The 19868-nt window shown below is 41.8% G+C and overlaps 1 protein-coding gene across 1 annotated transcript in view; it reads left to right on the top strand.

Moving 5' to 3' along the window:
• Positions 1-19868, top strand: part of glra1 (glycine receptor, alpha 1) — a 100898-nt gene that overhangs the window by 15585 nt on the left and 65445 nt on the right. The window contains exons 2-4 of the mRNA XM_041944204.1: positions 7089-7213; positions 7500-7511; positions 16726-16764. Coding sequence (XP_041800138.1) covers positions 7089-7213; positions 7500-7511; positions 16726-16764 — 176 coding nt within the window. The remainder of the gene's footprint in view (positions 1-7088; positions 7214-7499; positions 7512-16725; positions 16765-19868) is intronic.

Genomic DNA, 19868 nt, shown 5'->3' with positions numbered 1-19868 from the left:
CAGTCAATTAACATTGTTTGGACATTTGGGTTATTTATAATCACTGGCTGTTACTGGGCTATGCTGCTTTGCATCACCAATCGGCTGTGGACTAATGCAGTAAATTGTGTCAGTTAAGTGAGAATTCTGGTGATTTAAAATGTAAAAGAAGTCCACTACATGCAGTATATAAGAAATATGACTTGATGTAAGATTTTGACTTTTTGTCACTGAAGATATAGGAGTTCAAAATCTGAGCAGATTGTGTCATATGTGAGGGCAAAAAAAAAAAAAAAAAATCAATATGAGGTTTTTCTTTTACAGCGGTGACAAGAGCAGCGTTGGCCAGCAGACATGTGACCTTCTGTCACCGTAACAAGGACAACTGGAGGGAAGTCTGCTGACCAATCACAGGAGACGCTGCATTCATTGAAAATGACTAAATGCTTTCACAGTTAACTAATACTGAGCTGTGCTGACTGTTCTATAATTTATTTATTTGTCTTTCTTAAATCATTATCAGCCTTAGTAGAAATTACAATAACTAATATCTCATTTGGCTTCGCTCTTTCTATGTGACTGAGTCAAATCCAACGATCTGTAATTTCAGGACATGGAGGACAAACGTGTGAGCGATCGCAGTTTAACCCTGTTTTGCTGCTCAGTGGTTCAGTTTGTCATGACGATGTCAGAAAGAGGAAGTGAGAGAGGCGGCGATGACATGCAGACAGACAGGAGGTGCAGACAAGAACTGAGTCATCCCTTTGCTTAAAAAACACATTTCTCCTGAGTCACTATTTGTATGTTCTTTTCCTGAACCAGCATCACTGATATGTGTGACCTGTAACCTTTGTTGTTTGACGCTGGATTGGTCTGCTTTCCCTTCTGGTGAATCGCAAAGGGACGGTGTTGACGGTGTTTCTGCAATTAAGAAAGAAATGTGTTTAAATTGTAAAATTTGACCTGTCCTAAGTCTTTGTCTGGACTTCAGGGGAGTGCTGTCATCTCAGGTCCAGATTGTTTCTCTGATGTGACATGTCTGACACTTCTGGCTTGTCTGTGATGAAACTTCGAGGTGTGACGAATGCTGGCTCTGTGCACTGGCATTTAAAAAATTACCCACTTCCCAAATGGGAGGTCTGCAACTAAAGGTCAAAGTTTCAGACTTTGAAAGGCCACAAATGTTACAATACGTTGACGTATCTTGGTCCTGATTGGCCTAAAGCGTGCCTCTATCAACATGTTTATGTGTGCAACATTTGTCTGTTTTCCAGTGGACTCAGACTGAATCATGAGACGCCGGACTGAGTCAAACCCTCATCATACAAGAAGATTTGTCATTTAGTCCCTCAAACTGTCTCTCTGTGATGTACTGTGTGCTAAGCCTGGATTTAGACCTGGAACTGATGTAAACCGATTCTTCTTGCGTGTGTTCCATGATTTCTCAAGATACATAAGAATTACATTAGCAACTTCAAAACAGAAAGAGCAAACAAGCGCAACAAAAATACAAATAAATGAATAAATAAATATGCTACAAGCTAACAGAACATGCCACCATCATAGTAACATTCATCAAAATCACATCCACTGCGGTTTTATGATCTTATGATCAATGATGAGTTTTCTGAAATGCTTCAGTCGCATCATCAACATCATCAGTCATGAAGGTTATAATGTAATTATGTGAGTCATGATTTATGATCATTACAACATCATCAGCATCACCGCCGTCATTTTACAGCGGAGTCAGACAGAGAGAGCACGGCCTCATCTGTCAGCTGCGGCCACAGCGTGAGACATCATTTACTCACTTAAGACGAAATTATAATTACGCCAATTATCGGAGTTCTAAACAGCATGCGAGGCTTTTGTTCATTAGATTTATTTTCTGTTTGCTTGATTTTAAAGCAGTAATATAATGTTCATGTTTTCACTTTTTTTAATTTCTTAATATTTCACCTTTTTACCTCCAAAATACCCTTAAAATATTTGTCAAATATACTTAAAAACATTTTTTTTGAGTGATTAACACATTCACGTATACATTTTAATGCATATTTATATTGTACACAGAACATTCTTCTAATAGTATACATGTTTAGTTGTTAGATCTGGAATTAATTGACCACTCCTGGCTTCAAAATGTCCACATGGCTGCAAAGCTCATTCTGTCATGTTTAGGATTATCAGGTAGGCTGACCAAAGTTTACCTAAAAGGTTCCCCCCGAAGTTAATGAAAATACTGACAGCAGACATGTTGTTTTTCTGACCACCTGGTCAATGTCAGTCCAATATTTGCCCCCCTTTTAGCTCTCATTTGGTCTCCACCAACTTCTTAGAAAAGCTATTTAATTGCTTAGCGGCTAAAATATCAAGCTGTTCTCCCAGCATTCAGCTTGTTATCACCGTTATCAGTCATGAGACATAAAACCAGGACAGCGTTATTTGTGTTATTTATATCACGTTAACTAGTTTTCAGCACCGCCATCAATATCCTCCGTCATTATAATGTCATTATCAGCGCGAGGATGTACGGTCGTTTATAACATCGCCAGCGTCGTCACCATTTCACGCCGCAGACAGACAGAGACAGCACGGCTGGTCCATCATTGGTAGCTGCCTCCGGTGTGTGTGTGTGTGTGTGTGTGTGTGTGTGGAGGAGGTCATGTGACACTGGAGGCAGCTTGGCCAGTGACCTGACAGGCAGGGTGACCCGAGCGGCTGGTAGCAGTGTGGACGGAGACAGCAGCCAAACTTCATTTATTGCTCTGCTCCTCCTCCTCCTCCTCCTCGTCCCCCTCACACACACACACACACACACACACACACACACAGACAATCACACACCCACATCATCCTCCTTCACCCTCCTTCCTCTGTCTCCTTGGTGCCCTGCATGATTTGTTTTCCAATGTTTTTCACTGATGAGGGCGAGTTACTTGGAAGGTCGGGGGATGTGTGTGTGTGTGTGTGTGTGTGTGTGTGTGTGCATACGTGGGTATTCGTGTGTGTATGCAGAAGGCTTTGTAGGGTGTGTATTTGTGCAGTTTTTCTGTACGACTTGTACCCACGTGTGTGTGCTTTTCCATTCAGAGTGCATGAATACATCATGAGACAAGAACTAACAAGGCATTTGTCCCCTTTTATTTTGTTTTCTGATCACGGCCGCTCCATAATTCCCATTTTCACCCGGCGGACTGTGATTCTGATCAGCAGTTTCCTGATAAAGCGACAGCGCTGACTGCATTATGTGTTTATGAATTGCTAATGGTGCTATTTATCATGCCGCGCGTCACGATTTACCATATTGAAAGTCACGGTTAGCGGTTTTACATTTAGAAGGTGAAAATTTAAGCGCGATCGACTGAATCATCTGTCATTTTAATTTATGAGAGATTAATGTGGCGACGCTCTCCTCGCCTCCGCCGACTCATCAGTAGTTACCATTAATGGCTGAATGATTGCCATACTCACTTTTACCACTCCGATCTCTCTATGTTGCTCTTACAGACCTTTATGAAACATGTTTTAGTCTTTAACTGGGGGTCAACGCGGCTCACGTGCTGGATTTGGTCACTCCACAGACTTTCTGAACTTCCTAAAAAGTTGAGCAAAGAAAGAGGAAAAGTCAGATCGAGTTCACGTTGTTTCAATCTGATTAAACTTTTGTCTGCTTTCAATCATTGATACCATGTGCCGAGCAGAGAGGAGGACGTCCTGATGGCTCAGACTGACTCTGCTTCACTGGACGTCTGAGTGCTGCAAAGTGAAAATGTTCCAGCACCAAAATGAATTATTCCTCGTGAACACAGTCCATAGCTTCACGTCACTCTGGAAAAGTTTGGCTGAGCCAGAGACAAAATAAAACATGCATGTCAGGAAAAGTTCCCATTAGGCTTTGAATAAAATTTTCATACATATTTATACATTTTTATGAGTCGTGTTTAGGCTCGAATGTTCAAAGAGGATTCTGATCAGCAAAGTGAATGACGAGCACTTCTTTGCCAGCTGAATTTGAAATGAGTTGTTTTCAGTCCTTCTGCCTCTTTCATCCTTTCATCTGCGTAATTTACTGTCATATTAATTGAATGTTTAACTTCTAACTCTTCATTTCCCCTAAATGCCTCCCCGGTTTCTTTAAATTTGCACAAACCTACTTTCAAACTGCTGGAATCAAATCCTCTGGCTACATGCTCCAATTCTGAAGCTATGATATTTAAATTAAGTCAAATACTGATGCTGGATATTGCATGATTTTGCATAAATGACGCCCAAGACATCTTCCTGGAAATTCATCCTGACATGTTCGATATAGCTGGAAAATTTGACATCAATCATGTGGGTTCAGCGAAGTTTAAAGAAGTGGAACAAAAACAAATAAAAAACACCAAAATCCTTTTAGATTCAGATTAAACTGTCTTTTTAAAATGAGCTTTAATCGACACAATAATGGAGAAATTGTTACATAATGTAGATAAGAGGAAGCAGCTGATTTTCATGTTTGTAAAATTAACTTCACCACTTCTAATATAGTTTTAATGTAACTGATAATTCCATTAATGATCACTGGAATTAATTCTGAGGGTAAAAGTGACTGTAAAAAGTTCTTCGTGTGTTCTGTTGGTTAAACGGCTCATCGTGACGCTGTAGTCGAGTGAAGTGGGTCAGTACAGCAGCTTATTTATAGCCCAGATCACACTGCTGTCCGTGCTCTTTCTCCAGGCACAGCGGGAAATGATGCAATCAAATACAAACTGCACTACAAGTGGCCGTTAATGCCGTTGCACTGTAAGGCCACGGGTCAGCTCGGTCCTCGCTCAGAATGAAGCCACTGTCAGTTCACGTTCATCCTCGCTCAAGCAACAAAGCACTTCATTTCAAATCCCAACACTTGTCTCTTTAAACCGTTCGTACAGTTTATAACACGAGAAGTGAAAGCAGCATCAATACGTGATGATCACAGTTTCACCTGGATGAATGAATCAATGAATGAGTGAGTGAGTCGTAACAATAGAACAAAAAAAAACAAAATTTTGTACTAAAATCACTGCCTGAAATATTAAATGTTAGAAACAAGAAACTCTGTGGAGCATTTCAATCTTTTATAAAATAAAATCAAAGCAGGGTGAGCTCCAGGGGACAGTCTGTCAGCCTGTGTTGTACGTCTATCTCTGTGAGGACCTAGTTAAGTTTTAGACCTTGAGTCTGAGGACATTTTGGAAAGACGAGACATTTTTAGAAAATCAGGACAATTTGGAAAGTCAGGACAATTGAAGGAAGTGAGGCCGTGTCTGTAAGTAAGGACATCTTTGGAAAGTCAGGATGCTTCTTTTCAAAATAAAACAGTCCAGATATTTCTAGAATTTCGGGAGAATTTTTGGAAAGTTTTTACTCACTGATAATAAACACAATCAATCCTGAATTCTTTAAATCCCAGGATTACCACTGGAATGAACCCTGTCGCGTATCGAGCTGACATTGACTTTCACCTTGTGCGACAACAACGGCGTGCATCTGTTATCGTAACATGGGATCCAATTAGAGAGCCTTTGTCATTCTTTTATTCATATGTATGTCATATCATATCATCTTTCATCTTTTTTCTCTGGCAATAATTCTCTCTGTTCGGATGCTTCGGCTCAGTCCATCATCTCTGTTCATCGTGTGTGTTCGTGCGTGTGTGTGTGGAGTGTTATTGACTGTTAGCGCTGGAGTCATTGTATGTGTGTGGGCTAAAGGCCGTACTGGGAATTTGACATTATGCAGAGAGCATCTAATGAGCATGATGGGCTTAATAAGGTAAAGAAGTCAACGGTGCAAAGACCACGGGCTTGTTGTAAAATCAATGTGGCACTCAGCAGGATGCAGAGCTGGTTAAGTGAATTAGAGCATTAGTTTGAATGACTACTGAAGGAAAGATGTGGTTGTTATAACCGCTAATGCATTAACCTTCAGCATGGATTGTAAAGGTGGACTTTTATTTATTCAGTTTTTAATGAAATTAGATAAAAGACAATGAAATTAAATAACGATAAATTAATCTAATTTGAAAAATTCCTCTGATCAGTACTTCAGAAACACATTTTCAATGCATTTAAACGTCTAATTTTATGATAATGTATGATTTGTATTTAGTATATAAGAAAACAACTATGTTTAAAAAAAAACATTCATTCAGAAATTCTGCATATTATACTCCATTTTATCCTAACTATCCCAGCGTACTGCTACGTCCCAGTATCGGATTTAATATGGAATCAAATGAAAGTGGAAATGTGCTCTGAAAATACATTTAAATTATTCTGACTTCCACAGAAAGTGAATACTGGGAGTGACAGATGTAAAATTAAAAGTTAAGTCGGCAGCATTTTGGTGTGTCGGTGGTCTCACGCTTTTGTCCTCCATGGCCTAAATTCTCGCCTCAACACCTGTCAGTTCATGAGCTGCACTATTTTATCCTCCGGTTAAAGGAAACAGCGTCCCGAAGCCTCCAAAAACAACCATATTCTTCCTCTGATCTCACCGGCATCACTGACGTCCACATATTGTCTCATATGTACACAACAAATCAGCAAATGACCGACTTAGTCAAGTTTACCCCCTCAAACCACATGGTTTCAGTTTGTGCTCGGTACAGCATCATTCCTTTTGTTCACTGTTGCTATGATAATTATGAAATAGCATCATTATTTCCTTCATGTGATGTATTTTCATGTCATGTAGGGGTTGGACATCAAACAGTGAAGGATCAGTGTTTGGTGTAAAGCAGTGATCCATCAGTTATAGAGAGAGAAAGGTGGTTTGATAAGAAAGAAACTGTGCTACCTCCAGTAGTGCCACCACAGACCACCAATCAAATGTGGTTTCCAGGACTTCAGGTGCACATTTCCTGACATCTTTAACCATTTAAACAACAGACCAATGCAGTTGTTTTGTCCACATTTAAATGATGAGTCTGTATTGAAGCTGCTGCGACCTTTGACCCTTGGCCCGTCTCTCTCTTGGGCTGCCAGACCACGACTACAATCAGATGGCAGCGCTGCACACACCACTCTCTCCCCCGCTTTGCGTCTTTCTCTAATTGAATTCACCTTTCTGTCTTCCAGCTTGGCAGCGTCGAAAGAAGCCGCAGCGAGGAAAGCTGCCTCCCCGATGCCGCCCTCCGAGTTCCTGGACAAACTCATGGGCAAAGTTTCGGGTTACGACGCCAGAATTCGACCGAACTTTAAAGGTAGGAGCTGCCACCAAGACTCAGTCGGATAAGACGGGAATGTAGCCAAACAATATCCTGAGAAAACCCGGTAATGTGGTGTTTCTGCATTTCATCACCTTCTCTAAATACCTTTTTAAGGGTTATTCCAAGGAGGAAAGGTTTGTATTCGTTTGTTTTATTTAAAGAAAAAGACGAGAAGTAGATTTACATATGTGTTACTAAAACTCTGTTGCTTTGTGTTTAACCATCTCATTGTTTTTTTGTTGTTCTCAATTTGTCGATCTCTTTCATTTGCCTTTTGCAGTGTGGAACAAAGGTAATTCTGCCCATTGCTCAACATGCTGAAGTCAGAATTAGAAAATTAGGCTATTTCAGACGCTAGACCCCAAAACCTTTTCTGTTTTTCTTTCTTTTTGTGTTCTTTAAAAAAACCCTGCACATTCAGCCCCAATCAGACTGGGAAGTTCCCATTAAGATATTTTAGGGTGTAGTTATCATGGTGCTAGTTGGCTACATTCCTTGGTATCCACACAGTATCCTGAGTGCTTGTTTTGGTGGTCAAGGTAATGTGCCTCTCTCCCACAAGCGTGCTGCTAAATTTGATTTCGTGCTGCTGATGATGATGATGATGTTGGTGATGATGATATTGTAATATTTAGTAACCTCTCCCTGAATGGAAGCACCCATAAAGACACATGTCAGAGGTTTCTATATTAAACTTCCTCACATTAGGAGCACAGTCTGGACATTAATACGTTTGTATGACATTAGAAAACTGGGGCAACCCTGCATATTCATTTAAGTGTATGAATAATACAACAAGTTTAAAATAATCACACAGCATCGTACCAAAAGTGATTTTGAAGTCATTGGAACGAAACAGAAACTGGAATCGGCCTGAGCTTCACCTTGTGTTGATGTATTGATGTTACATCTGAGCCTTGTTGCATGTTAAACACTGACATATCTTAGTTTCCAGAATGGATGTGAGTAATTTCTATTGCCGTATTTTTTAATTCGTCAGGTCATTTGTGTGTTCTGAGTGTACAAAATATTAGTACCCTTGTGATATTCCACCTTTTTTATGAGCTATTATATCATATTCCTGCATTAACTGTTACATGATAATTTACATGCAGGTAGTGACCCTCAACGCCTTCAGGTCTGGAGATTAAAGCTTATTCTACTGCAGTCATTTTAAGTTGCACTTGAGATGGACATTGGTTCAATCAGTAGGGAGCGGTACATGTATTTTCCCTCCAAGTTTTATTAAAATCAGAGCAGTGGTATTGTTGCTGAGATAAATTTATCTTCACTTGTACCAGAATCATTTGTAGGTAGAATTGCAAGTGAGATCAAAGCAGGTCGGACACGAACGTGCCGCCAAAGTGTTTCCTCAAAAGCACATCAGAGTTTTGGCAGTTACAGAGTTTAAATTTTTAAGTTTTCCTATTCAGATGTAATAATTTCCTGCACTGCTGGTCTGATTTTGGCTAAACCAAACTGAGGGTTAGAAGTCTGAGGCCTGAGGAACCGATGAAACCTGGAGGGATGATGTACTGGATCTTGTTACTGATTGGCTGTCTGCATACTCGTCTGCTCCTCCTCGTCTTCTTTACAGCAGATTTAACAGGTGAAATGAATGGGCGTCCTAACATTTTGTACACTGAACACACAGGGAAACAGACTGCTAGAATGTGCAGCAGTGAACCACAGCTTATGTTTATGAATGCTGCCATGGAGCTTTCTTTTCTTTTCTTTTTTTTTTTTTGCTGAGCCCATAATGGCATAACCCATTTAATGATGATCTTTGTAAGAGGGATATCTCAGCTCATGCGAGATAGAACTGGGAGGGGTTTTACCGTGACTAAGTGTGTATTATTAAACCTGCCGCGGCTGCAAAACAGCCGAAACTGCTCGTCCTTCCTGACCTGCCAAGAATTTGTTCGGGTGTTTTGTGAGGCATCGTCGTGAGTCAATTTTGGAGACCATTTCTGTTTTTTTAATTTGATTTCTCCTCAGCTCTGGTTGGCAACAATCCAGCGTGATTTACTGCGACTAGTGCTGCACTGACCTTTAGAAATCAAGATTTAAACAGGCCAGCATGACAGTTATTTGAATTTATGGCTTTTATGTTTTTTCCGTTCTTCTAATGTGATATAATAAAAAGAGTTAAATGCAGATGAAAGTACTCTCTGGCAGTGTGTTAGACATGCACATAATTAAAACGATCGTCCAGCTGACGTCAGTGAACCTTCAAAATCTCTTCAGAAAATTAACCTAAAAATATTTTTTTTACAGAGAGGTGAGATTTTCTTTTGCTTTTGTTCTTTGGTTTAATGTGAACCAAAGCAATCTGTGATGAAGATGTACATACTCAGGAGGATGAGCACATCTTTTATGTAATCTGCTGAGCTAATTGTGTCAGGGGCCATTGTTAGCAGACAGGACCTGATGTGAATTTCCAGACTCTGTCATGGCTGTCAGGTCGACAGAGTGGCATAGCGTGAGCTCTCCGACTTGCTCATTCATACGGTTTCTCTTTTTTTTGTGTGTGTGTGTGTCCCCTACCAGCCAACTACGCCACCGCATTAATCACATTCATGAAATAAACAGCTTGACAGCTCTGCTCCTTAATAAGCTCGGGGGGGAAAAGGAACAATAAAGTGTTCTTGTAGAGCGGGAGGGAGAGGGAGAGAGGGAGTTAGTAAGGGGGGAAGGCAAAATGGAGGACAGCACTTGTGCAACAATTTTTAAATGTATCTTAACCAGCCGATATAATAACAACTACTGGATTGTGGTAAAACTTTTATTTAATGTTGAATTGTGCAGAATTACCATTTAAACGGAGCATTTGAAGTCTATATGCTGTGTAATTCGTAAAAACATAGTTAATAAATAAATCAGAATCAGAAGCGTTTATTGTCATTAAACAAGTGCAACGAAATTACATCTGGTTACAACCCGTCCCAGAGGACACAAAGGCACAAGAGACAGTACCACGATGCAGCCAGCAGGGCGGCGCCTCGCTTACTTAGATGAAAAAGGAGAGGGAGGGAGAGGGGGGGGGGGAAGCTAATCAGCAAAACACCTCAGCAGAAAGCAACATTTAAGACATTATAACAAGACTCTAACACCTGCACAAATCTGCATTTTGTGTTAAACCTCTTAAGGACCATTGGAAGCCCTGTAACCCTCGTTTGTTATAATAATAATGATAACAATAATAATAATAATAATAATAATAATAATAATTGGGATATTTGACAAGAGAAAAAGAAATACCATGTTAGAACAGTTCTAGAACACAGAAATACCTGAAAATGAGTCTGAACTGTAGATTTCTAGAACTCCCTCTGGAATACATCGATCAGAGATGTTCACAGTGACAGTTTGATGTCACGATGTTTGCTCAGAATCATTGTTCACTGTTTTTAATTTAGAATTGACACAGATCAGAAATGATGGTGGCGCCTGTAGTTAGCTTGCAACTTATTACCTAGCAATCGAACCAACTAGCTTACAAATAATAATAATAATGATAAATTAGCAAACTTAGCAGGTGGAGAACAAGGTGAGCCTGCTTACCGATGCTAACTCACATGCACGAAAGGCAGAAGATGCTTGTTGGCTATGACCCAACTTCGACCTGCTCTCCGTGGTTAATGCTAGGCGGCGGACATGCTTGCTAGTAACTGAGCTCTCTAACTCGGTCATTAGCTGGTCAGTGTGCTAGCTAGTTCGTTCACTTGTGAGTTTTTAGCTCAATAGAAAACGTGCGTAGGTGCCACCGTTCTTTCTGAATCGACAAGAGATGAAAATGATGCGTACGTACGCTGCGCTGAGGGATTTGGAACAGCCATCATGAACGTCCACCGTAACCTCCAATCACAACGTGCAGGAGAGAAAACTGAGCGCCAAGCCGGGGAGAACGCAGAACGCCTAACTCTAGAACTCCGTCTGGAATGATGGCATGTTTAGACCTGCAGACGCCGGAATGTGGGCGGAACGCTATAGTGTAACGGTACAGCTAGTTTTTGCTAAATGCAAGATGATTGTCTTCCGCCTCCACGGTTCACACACACACACCTCATCAAATCAGCTCCAGCCCCGCTCATTTTTGCCGTGCAGCAACAGTGGATGGAGGGCGGGGAGGGCCACAGGAGAGGGAAGAGATGAGATTTGCCGGAAGCCACAAATGTGCCAGCATGAGAGGAAATTACACTGATCATGACCGGGGGTCCACTGTGTGGGCAAAAAAGCTTCCGATTGATTTAGCAGGTCCTTCCATCGGTGAGGGAGGAGAGCAAACACTCCTGACACATTCGGGACAAGCCATTTATAATCCATGAGTTCATTCATTCTTTCATTCTCTCTTCCTGCTTGCACTCCTTCCTTCGTTGATTCCTCTCTTCCGTCCCTCGTCCACTGATTCATTCATGTTTTGATACCTTGATATCTCGATTCCTTCGCTGCTCTTTTCTTCAATTGTGCCATCGGTTGCTTTGTTTTGTCCCTTTTTTTCTGTCTGTCTGCCTGTTTCCAGTCCTTTTCATCCTTCACTGATCCATCTTAATCAATCTTTCATTCCTTTTACCCTCCCTTCCCTTCCCATAAATCTTTTCTCCATCATTTACCAACATATTCCTTATTTCTTACTGTTCTCGAGTCACTTTTAATTAGTGTCCGTCCCTTAAATGTGATCTATGCATTCATTTGTTCCTGCCTTCTGCCTTTTCTTTCAACTTTGCAACACACATTTCTTCTTGTTGCCCTGCCGTCCTTCCTTCATCCCTTCCTAAGTACTTTTATTGTCTAGTCTTTTCCATTTTCCTCTTGCATGGATGAAAGACAAGGTCATTAGTACAGTGATCACCCTCTTCATCTTCCCCCCTCCCCCCTCTTCTGACTTTCCTCCCCTCCCCGGGCCGCCTCTGTATTTCATCCTTGTTTACTGATCCCACTGATTTGTGAAACAAATTGGACTTTGACTCAGCTGACCGGCCGTGCATGCGGCAGTGGAGCTCATAGAGCGAGAGGAGGCGTTACGGTTCCTCAGCAGTGAGGACAGGGAGAGGTAGTAGCACGCGACACCCGGCCGTTCTGATCAACTAGCCCCGAGTAATGAATGCCCACATGGTGCTGCAGAGATAAATTAGTGAGTGAGCATGAGAGAGAGATAGGACTTACAGAGCGAGCCGGCGAGGGAAAGGTGTGTTTGTGTGTGTGAGTGTGTGTTAACTCATACTGTGGGAGTGTTTGTGATTGCTCTCGTGTGTGTGTGTGTGCACTTGATGAATGGTACAGGCTACAGCTGCGACTCCTCTCTCCCTCTCCGCCATAACCTTGTCCGTCCTCATCACTCAAGCCGAGTGGCAACGAGGACGACGGCCGCGAGCGAGCTTCTGGTTTTAAGTCCGATCGGAATGAGCCGCTAGCGAGCCAGCTATCTCTTGCCGCCACTACTTAACCACCCCTCCACCTACATTTCCCCCCCTGCGAGACAGGAGTCAGTGCCTGGAAAGACCCTGAACGCGTCGCCAGCCTCAAATTCAGCGTGCGTCCCGGTAGTGCGGGTCTACTACAGCAGGTTTTCTTCTTCAGCTCTCTGGAACATCCACTGCAGCTGCCTTAGCTGGGGTTCGCTTCTTCTGATACGACCCTTTTATGTCATGCTGCTCCCACGGTTGGTTTGGCAAAGCTCCCTCCTTCTCTCTGCTCTTGAATCCCAGTGATGATCAGTGTAAAAACTCCTCTGTTGAGAATCCACCACTGTGTCACTTTGCTTCTGAGCTGAATGACACCCTCTTTCTGGTCCCAACTAGTGGACAAGAGTAAATATACGAGGAACGGCAGTATATTTACATGTTTGGCTTCCTCCTGTCTCCTCCTCCTCTCTTTCCTCTTTCTCTTCCTCCACAGCTGGAGTACTTGTTACTATACAATGCTACACTATTCTATGCTACACTTGTGTCGTACTGCACCCCCCCTGTTCCCCTCTGCATCTCCTTTTCTCCTTGCCAGGGCTGATCGTGCCGAGGTGGGACTGTAGTTATTAGCTGTCGGAGCTTGACGTTCATTTGGTGTTATCAGCACTTGTTTAATGGCTACTTAATGGGATTAATGGGCATAAGGTAATGAGCGTGGGATGGAGGAATGGCTGTGGGGAAAAAAAAAAAACGGATGGGTCAGGGAGGGGGAGGGAATTCAAGGGAGAGGTGAAGGAAGGGAGGGAAGGTAGCCTCGCAAATGGCTAACCGACTTTCAGGGATTTGCTTATGACACATGACTGGAAAGAACTGCAGATGGCAAAAGTGCAATCCAGGGCCTCACGCTGCAAACACAGGATATGTTTCCACTAGCTTAGCGCCAGAATGTTGATGCTAACACAGCTCCCAGTGGGCTACAGTATTGCTCAGTTATGTATAACACTTGCAGCAGACACGAATAAGCAGCTCTGAGATACAAACTGTAATATCTACTCCCTCCGCCTCGTATTTTTATGTTTTTCGAGAGCCACTTTCTACAAGGATGCAAACAGAAATCTGCTGGAGTGAAGGGACATCCTTGCCCAGAGGAAGGTCTCGTGGCTCTTTTAGTATTCTAAGTAATGGCCCTATCCTTTCCAAGCCAGGAGATTTGGATGGGGACTATATTGCACAGAATGAGGAATTTTAATGTCATCGCAGAGGTGACTCTCCCCTGAGTTATGACAAAAATATTGATCACGCTTCAACGTCTAGTGGGAGGAGGCGGAACGGCAAGGGCAGCGAAGAGAGGAATATTGAATAGGGTAATAGCAAAAGGCAGCCAAACGTACGAGGGCACTCAAGACGGACTGAAAGAGAGCCTGATAGGAGGGTGGGGGAGAGGAGTGGGCAAATGAAGTGAAGCAAAGATGTTTGCACTCATTGTGCAGCCAAAAGTAGCTGCTGAAAACTGCATATTATCAAGAGCTGGAAGAGAAATGAACACGCTGATAATTAGAGCGCTGTCAAATGAGCCGTGTTGTCAAAATGAATGAACGCCGTATCTCGTCAGTCACACGGTTTGCTATAAATACCTCACACCATTATAGTTTCTTCTTGATCTAAAGATAGTAAAAACGTGGAGCCTCTTTAGCTACAGGCGACGCAAAGCTAATCTGGGATGTGTAAGAACAGTTGACGGCTACATTACTCTTTCTTCCTCCCTCTGCAGTCCACCGGTCCATGGCTAATCAGTTTATAAGGAGGGGAACGCTGCTGTATAAAAGGCCATTCAGTCCTCCTGTGGAATCCCATCACACCTCTAATTACCAGCTTGGGAAAAAGGTTTAAACCCGTCCTGTCAGTCGAAAAGACCTGATGGAGAGGTTGACACATAATTGTTTACCGCTGCGACACAATCACGAAGGCGTTAAGATGCTGTTTTCAGGCGGGGAAGAAAGAAAAAAACATTTAGGGAAAATCCCTGTACTCAAAAAAAAACCAACAAAAAACACGAAGGCGAGGCTTTTTTTGTTTTTACACCTCCCCTGCAAAGCCAGGAGAATTGATTCTGCACAGTGCTAGTAATTAGCTCGCGTTATGAGATCCTCGCTGCCAGCAAAGCAGAGCCTAAAAACCAAAGCTGCTGTGGTTTTAATGCCAGGATCAGGTGCTCAGATGTTCGACAGGCTGCCTGACGCCGAGGCTAAGCCCGGGCTTAGCCCTGACACAGAGAGATTGCCGTGCGTAGAGGAGGGAGGAAAAATTGCCTTTCATGGATTCAGGCAGATTATAGAGTTTAAGTCACCTGTCTACAACAGTTCATGGTCACGACGAATACTTTCCATCTATCTTAGGAGCCATTTCCCTTTTTTTTCGGGCTGACAATGACAGATTACAATATCGCTCCCAGACTTCCACTCGGCGTAGTCGCAATCCCTCACAATGGCAGTTGTCAAGTACAGCAAAGGAGGCCAGGCCCAGTTTACTCAGTTTAGTGTGGTTCGGAGGCAAAATAGGACATCAATCAACAAATCTGAGCTATGAAAGGAGAAAAACTCCTCTGTGTGAAGGGGGAGGATGTTTTTTTTTGGCCTCTGTTCATAGTTCAGAGTCTTTAGAAGGAAATGAAGCCGCTCATTTTGATGAAGATCGAAGGCTATGTGGTGACATTTCTAACTTCTCCTCAGGATTAATTGCAAAGAAATAAATTTGCTGTCAAACACACAGATGTGATCGTTATTTGCTGAGAACCCATTAAAGGTGTGAAGGTCAGAATGAGCTGTACACTGCTCGACCTTTACGTAAGGAGTCTGGAGCGGAGTTTTAGTTCATGTTCATGTGTGCCGGAGTCGTGTGAGTGCATTTTTCATAACGAGTGAAAGGCGGGGTGCTGTGGGGTTGGATGAGTATCTGCTGATCAGACAGTCAAACATGTCTTTGCCTCTTGTACTCGCTTGAACTTTCTTTTCATTGATCGTCAATGATACGTCGGACTCAGTCGTTTGTAGGACAGACAGCAACTTTCTCAGCGTGAGCCGGGGAAAAAGCCTCGTCACTGTGAAACAATGAATCATTTGGCCTTAACTTCCAATTCCTAGACATTAGCAGGTCGACATTTTTCTACTATAAATCAGCCTCTTTGGAGACTAAAAGTTCCCTCTCTGCGGTACCACTGAAATTATGTGGCCCATTTTGAAGAAGCTGAAGATTTACATTTTTGGGGGGGTGGAAGTAGAACCTTTTGTCATTCCGATGGGCTCCATTTCAGCCAAATGACTTCAAATTAATGGCGTCCATTTGAAGGAAGAAGTAGAGTTTCATTTCAGATTTGGAGATCATTTATCCATTCCTGTGGGGTTACGGCTCCATTTCTTCTGCAGGAGTCAAATTATTGCGAGGGACAAAGAATCCATTTTGAGAAATTTGTTACCAGACCGGTTCATTTCATTCGGAAGTCAGTCGAGTCATTCTGGAATATGCAACTCACCACCAACCTGTTGCCCTAAAGACAAGAAAAAAAAAAAAAGTTATTTCCTCAAAGGCCGAATGAGGCAAAAATCTAAATGAAGCCAGTTTGACATGTAGTCTTTGCATTCTCCCCGCCCTCCTCCTCCTCCTCTTTCTCCTCTTTCTCTCTGGCCTCTTGCATCTCCTGTAGTGCATTTTGCTAGTCTTACTTCAGCTCCTCTTGACAGAACTGCATTGCAACCCTCCTCCTCCTCCTCCTCTTCATCTCAGTGCATCGCCTCTCCTCTCCTGCCCGCTGCAGTATGGCAGTAGATTGTTCCTCTACAGACTCGTGCATCCCTCCTTCCTGCTATTGCCTTCACAGTATGTTGCCCCTCCTCCTCCCTGCCCCTCCTAAGTCTCCCCCACTGCCACACACTCACCCCCGCTGAGTGTTGGCAGCAGTGCGACACCTTAGATAATCGAGCCTTGCTGTCTTGTTCGCTCCTTGGTAGACAAAGCGGTTGTTTTCCTTAACGAGGACAAACAACGTATAGTTGGTAACGTGTTGTTAGAATATGCTGTGTTTAATTCTGATCTTTTTTTTATTAGACCCCAAAGGCTCCAAAAATGAAGCTACTCACAAGAAAGGTACTTTCCTTTTCTTTTTTTCCCTTTCTTTTCTTTTTTCTTTTTCTTTTTCTTCCCTGAACTTGGTTTTGTGTTTGTCTCATGCGATGATGAGGCATTTTCCAAATGTTGAGAAGACAAAGAATGCTAGGGAAGTTTTTGGTGTGAATATGTGGAGATTTCCTTGCATTGTTGTAAGTTATGTCAATTAAAATGGCAAAAATGTTATTGTGTAGAAATCACTGTGGAACATCTGTTGACAGGAGCAATTAAAGCAAAAAAAGTATTTGTCAAACATCAGCAATATTTCAAGCTTCACTGAATTAATTATGTTGACACAGACACTTTTCTCCCTTAATGCGGCGCATAATTGTTCCATTAGTGATAAAACATGTTGGAAAGAATTGTACTTTTTTAAGCTTTTGTCCCAGGATCAATTACACCTGTTTCCTGACCATAAAACTGTCAGCTCGTTCTGGCAGAACGAGGCCTTTTCTGTACAACTGATGGTTTTTGTCTCCTTTACGAAGGCAAATGCAGACACTCAGCTCTCTTTAACTTTGTGTGTAGCCTCACATCATTCTGCTGGTCAGGAAACTTTAAAAGCTTCTTTAATCTTTATCTTTGATTAAAGCTACTTATTAAAGTACGTCTGTTGTACTGTAGATGTGCATATATGAGAAATGTGAAGTAAGGCAACTCATGGTGCAACACAAACATAGACACAACAAGACTGACACATTCTGTAGCGATTGAACCACCATCATGTCTTCATTTCATTTAGGCAGAATAAATAAAATGCTGCAGTAGATACAGTTCCTCTAGAGGTGAAGTACCTCTAGTGTGTAGTAAGATGTGTATAGTGTTGTTCAGTATCCCTCTGTGTCACCCATCAGCTACTGTACCTGACAACTGGGAGCTAATGTTACCACGGATCCTGACTCAGCACAACCTTCTCTAAGCTCGGTTGTTTTACCTGAAATTGCATTTGGGTCCTCATTGTGTTCTGCAGAGAGAAATGAAACAAGCTGGAAGCCCCACAGAAGGTTCACTTAGAACAGCTTTTGGGCATCTTTCCAAACTCTGCAAGCACACATAGGAGTGACTCAGGTCTTTGTTTTCATGAGCTGTGATTCGTCTTATGGTGTAGTATATTGCACAGTAGGGAGGTATTCAACCCTGATTCCAAATAAGTTGGGACTGTTCCAAACTTTCCCAATGTTTTGTTGCTCCTGTCCCAACTTCTACTCAAATTCAGAATAATCAGATATTTACAACAATCAATAAAGCTGATGAGGTCAAACAGTAAATTTAAAAAAAAAGAAGTTATCGTATTTTGGTTTATTTATGTTTTAATAGCATCCCAACTTTTTTGGAATCAGAGTTGTAGTATCACATTATCACATAGTGTATTTTAATAAAGTACAGTATGTGCAGTATACTACTGCAGTACTATAGTAAACAGTAAAGTACATTGCAGTAGTCTATTGTGGTTCAGTAGTATAGCATAGAATAGTATATTATAGTATAGCATACAATAGTATTCTACAGCATAGTATAGTATAGTATAATATACTTTTTATAGTACAGTAAATTATAGTTTACTATAGTATAATATAGTCCATCATAGTATAGTGTAAAATAATACACTATCACAGTTTTAGCAAAGTATGGCATAATTTAGTACATAACACTACAGTTAAGTGCAGTATAATAAAATACAGTATAATGTGTTATAGTACATACAATGTGGAATAAAAGTACAATACCGTACATTATAGGGTAGAGGGTATAGTGTGGTATAATACAGTACATACAAGAATACAGTTGGAGTACAGTATAATGTAATAGTGCAGTACATTAGAATACATTATAATAAAATATAGTAGAGTACATCAGAATACAGTAGATTACAGTATAACACAGTGTATCACAGTACATATTAGCTCTGTAACGCCTCCTCCATTTATTCTGTGTTGAAGAATCTCTTTCAGCCCATTTGGCCCATTAGCTTAACATGCTAACGCTTGTAGCACAGCAGGCCCTTTACACAGTGGCTCCTGTCAGTCGTAACTAATGTGTATGTGGCCCTAATTTACATGCGCAGGGAGGAAGCCATGGTAGAACCTCCCCATACACACTCCACACACTGTACACACACAGATACACACAATGCTTCATCCTGCAATTAGTGCTGCAGGACTTTCCAGGCAATTACTGTTGGTGATGGAGCAAACAGCAGAGGTGTGGCACTGGGCAACATTTTTGGGCAACGCCGCCAGACGCCATAAATGCAGGTTAAGGAAGCTTATTTTAATATATTCCTGCTAACAGAATATTTTTAGTGATTATAGCAACAATACTGAGGAAACACTGGAGGTCCCAACGCTCAAAGGTTGACTTGGGCTGCGCCGCCTTGAGAAGATTGAAACAAAAATTCAACCTAAGCAGCATCTTTATCCGAAGCACTGCAGATATGATCCTTTTGTGTCTGATTACTCTGGGTGACTAATGCTGTTGAGATAGACTCTGTTGGTTTGCAGACTAAAGACCCCAATTACCTCCTGAGCTTATTCTGCTGGCCAATACTGTCAGCTTCACAGGAGACAGCGTTTTGTATTAGCAGGCAGCAGCCCGTCTGCCTCCCGGCTGCTGCGATGCATAACTTACCCACTGGCTCAGCAGAGGGGAAAAAAAATTCAGAGCTAATAAGAAATAATTTCTCATTTTAATGTTCAAATAAGAGGGGGAGAATTATAGCTGAAGAAGTTCAGAGATGTGTTCGAGGGAAGAGACTGTCAATCTTCATGGCATAGCACAATATTTCTAGTAGTGACTTGAGGCTTTATCAGGAAATGAAAGCAAAAATATGAATGTTTCTAATTTCTACAATTCAGTTTTTATGGTGATAAGCCTCTGCTTCATTGTTATAATTACTTTAACTATGGCTAGACTTTAAAGTGATCTAATTCCACTATGTTAACTAATAAAAACTAGTCAGCGTGCACAACAGTAGAGCTGAGCATGTAATATATGAAGGGTTTACGCTTGCAAATATAAATCTAAATGTATCTTTTGCTGTCATTTATGCCAAGATGGCCACCCCTTTAACCTCGCTGGGTTTA

Source organism: Chelmon rostratus, chromosome 9, assembly GCF_017976325.1.
Source record: "Chelmon rostratus isolate fCheRos1 chromosome 9, fCheRos1.pri, whole genome shotgun sequence".
In the NCBI taxonomy this organism is placed as follows: domain Eukaryota; kingdom Metazoa; phylum Chordata; class Actinopteri; order Chaetodontiformes; family Chaetodontidae; genus Chelmon; species Chelmon rostratus.
This window is presented reverse-complemented; position numbering and strand designations above follow the sequence as displayed.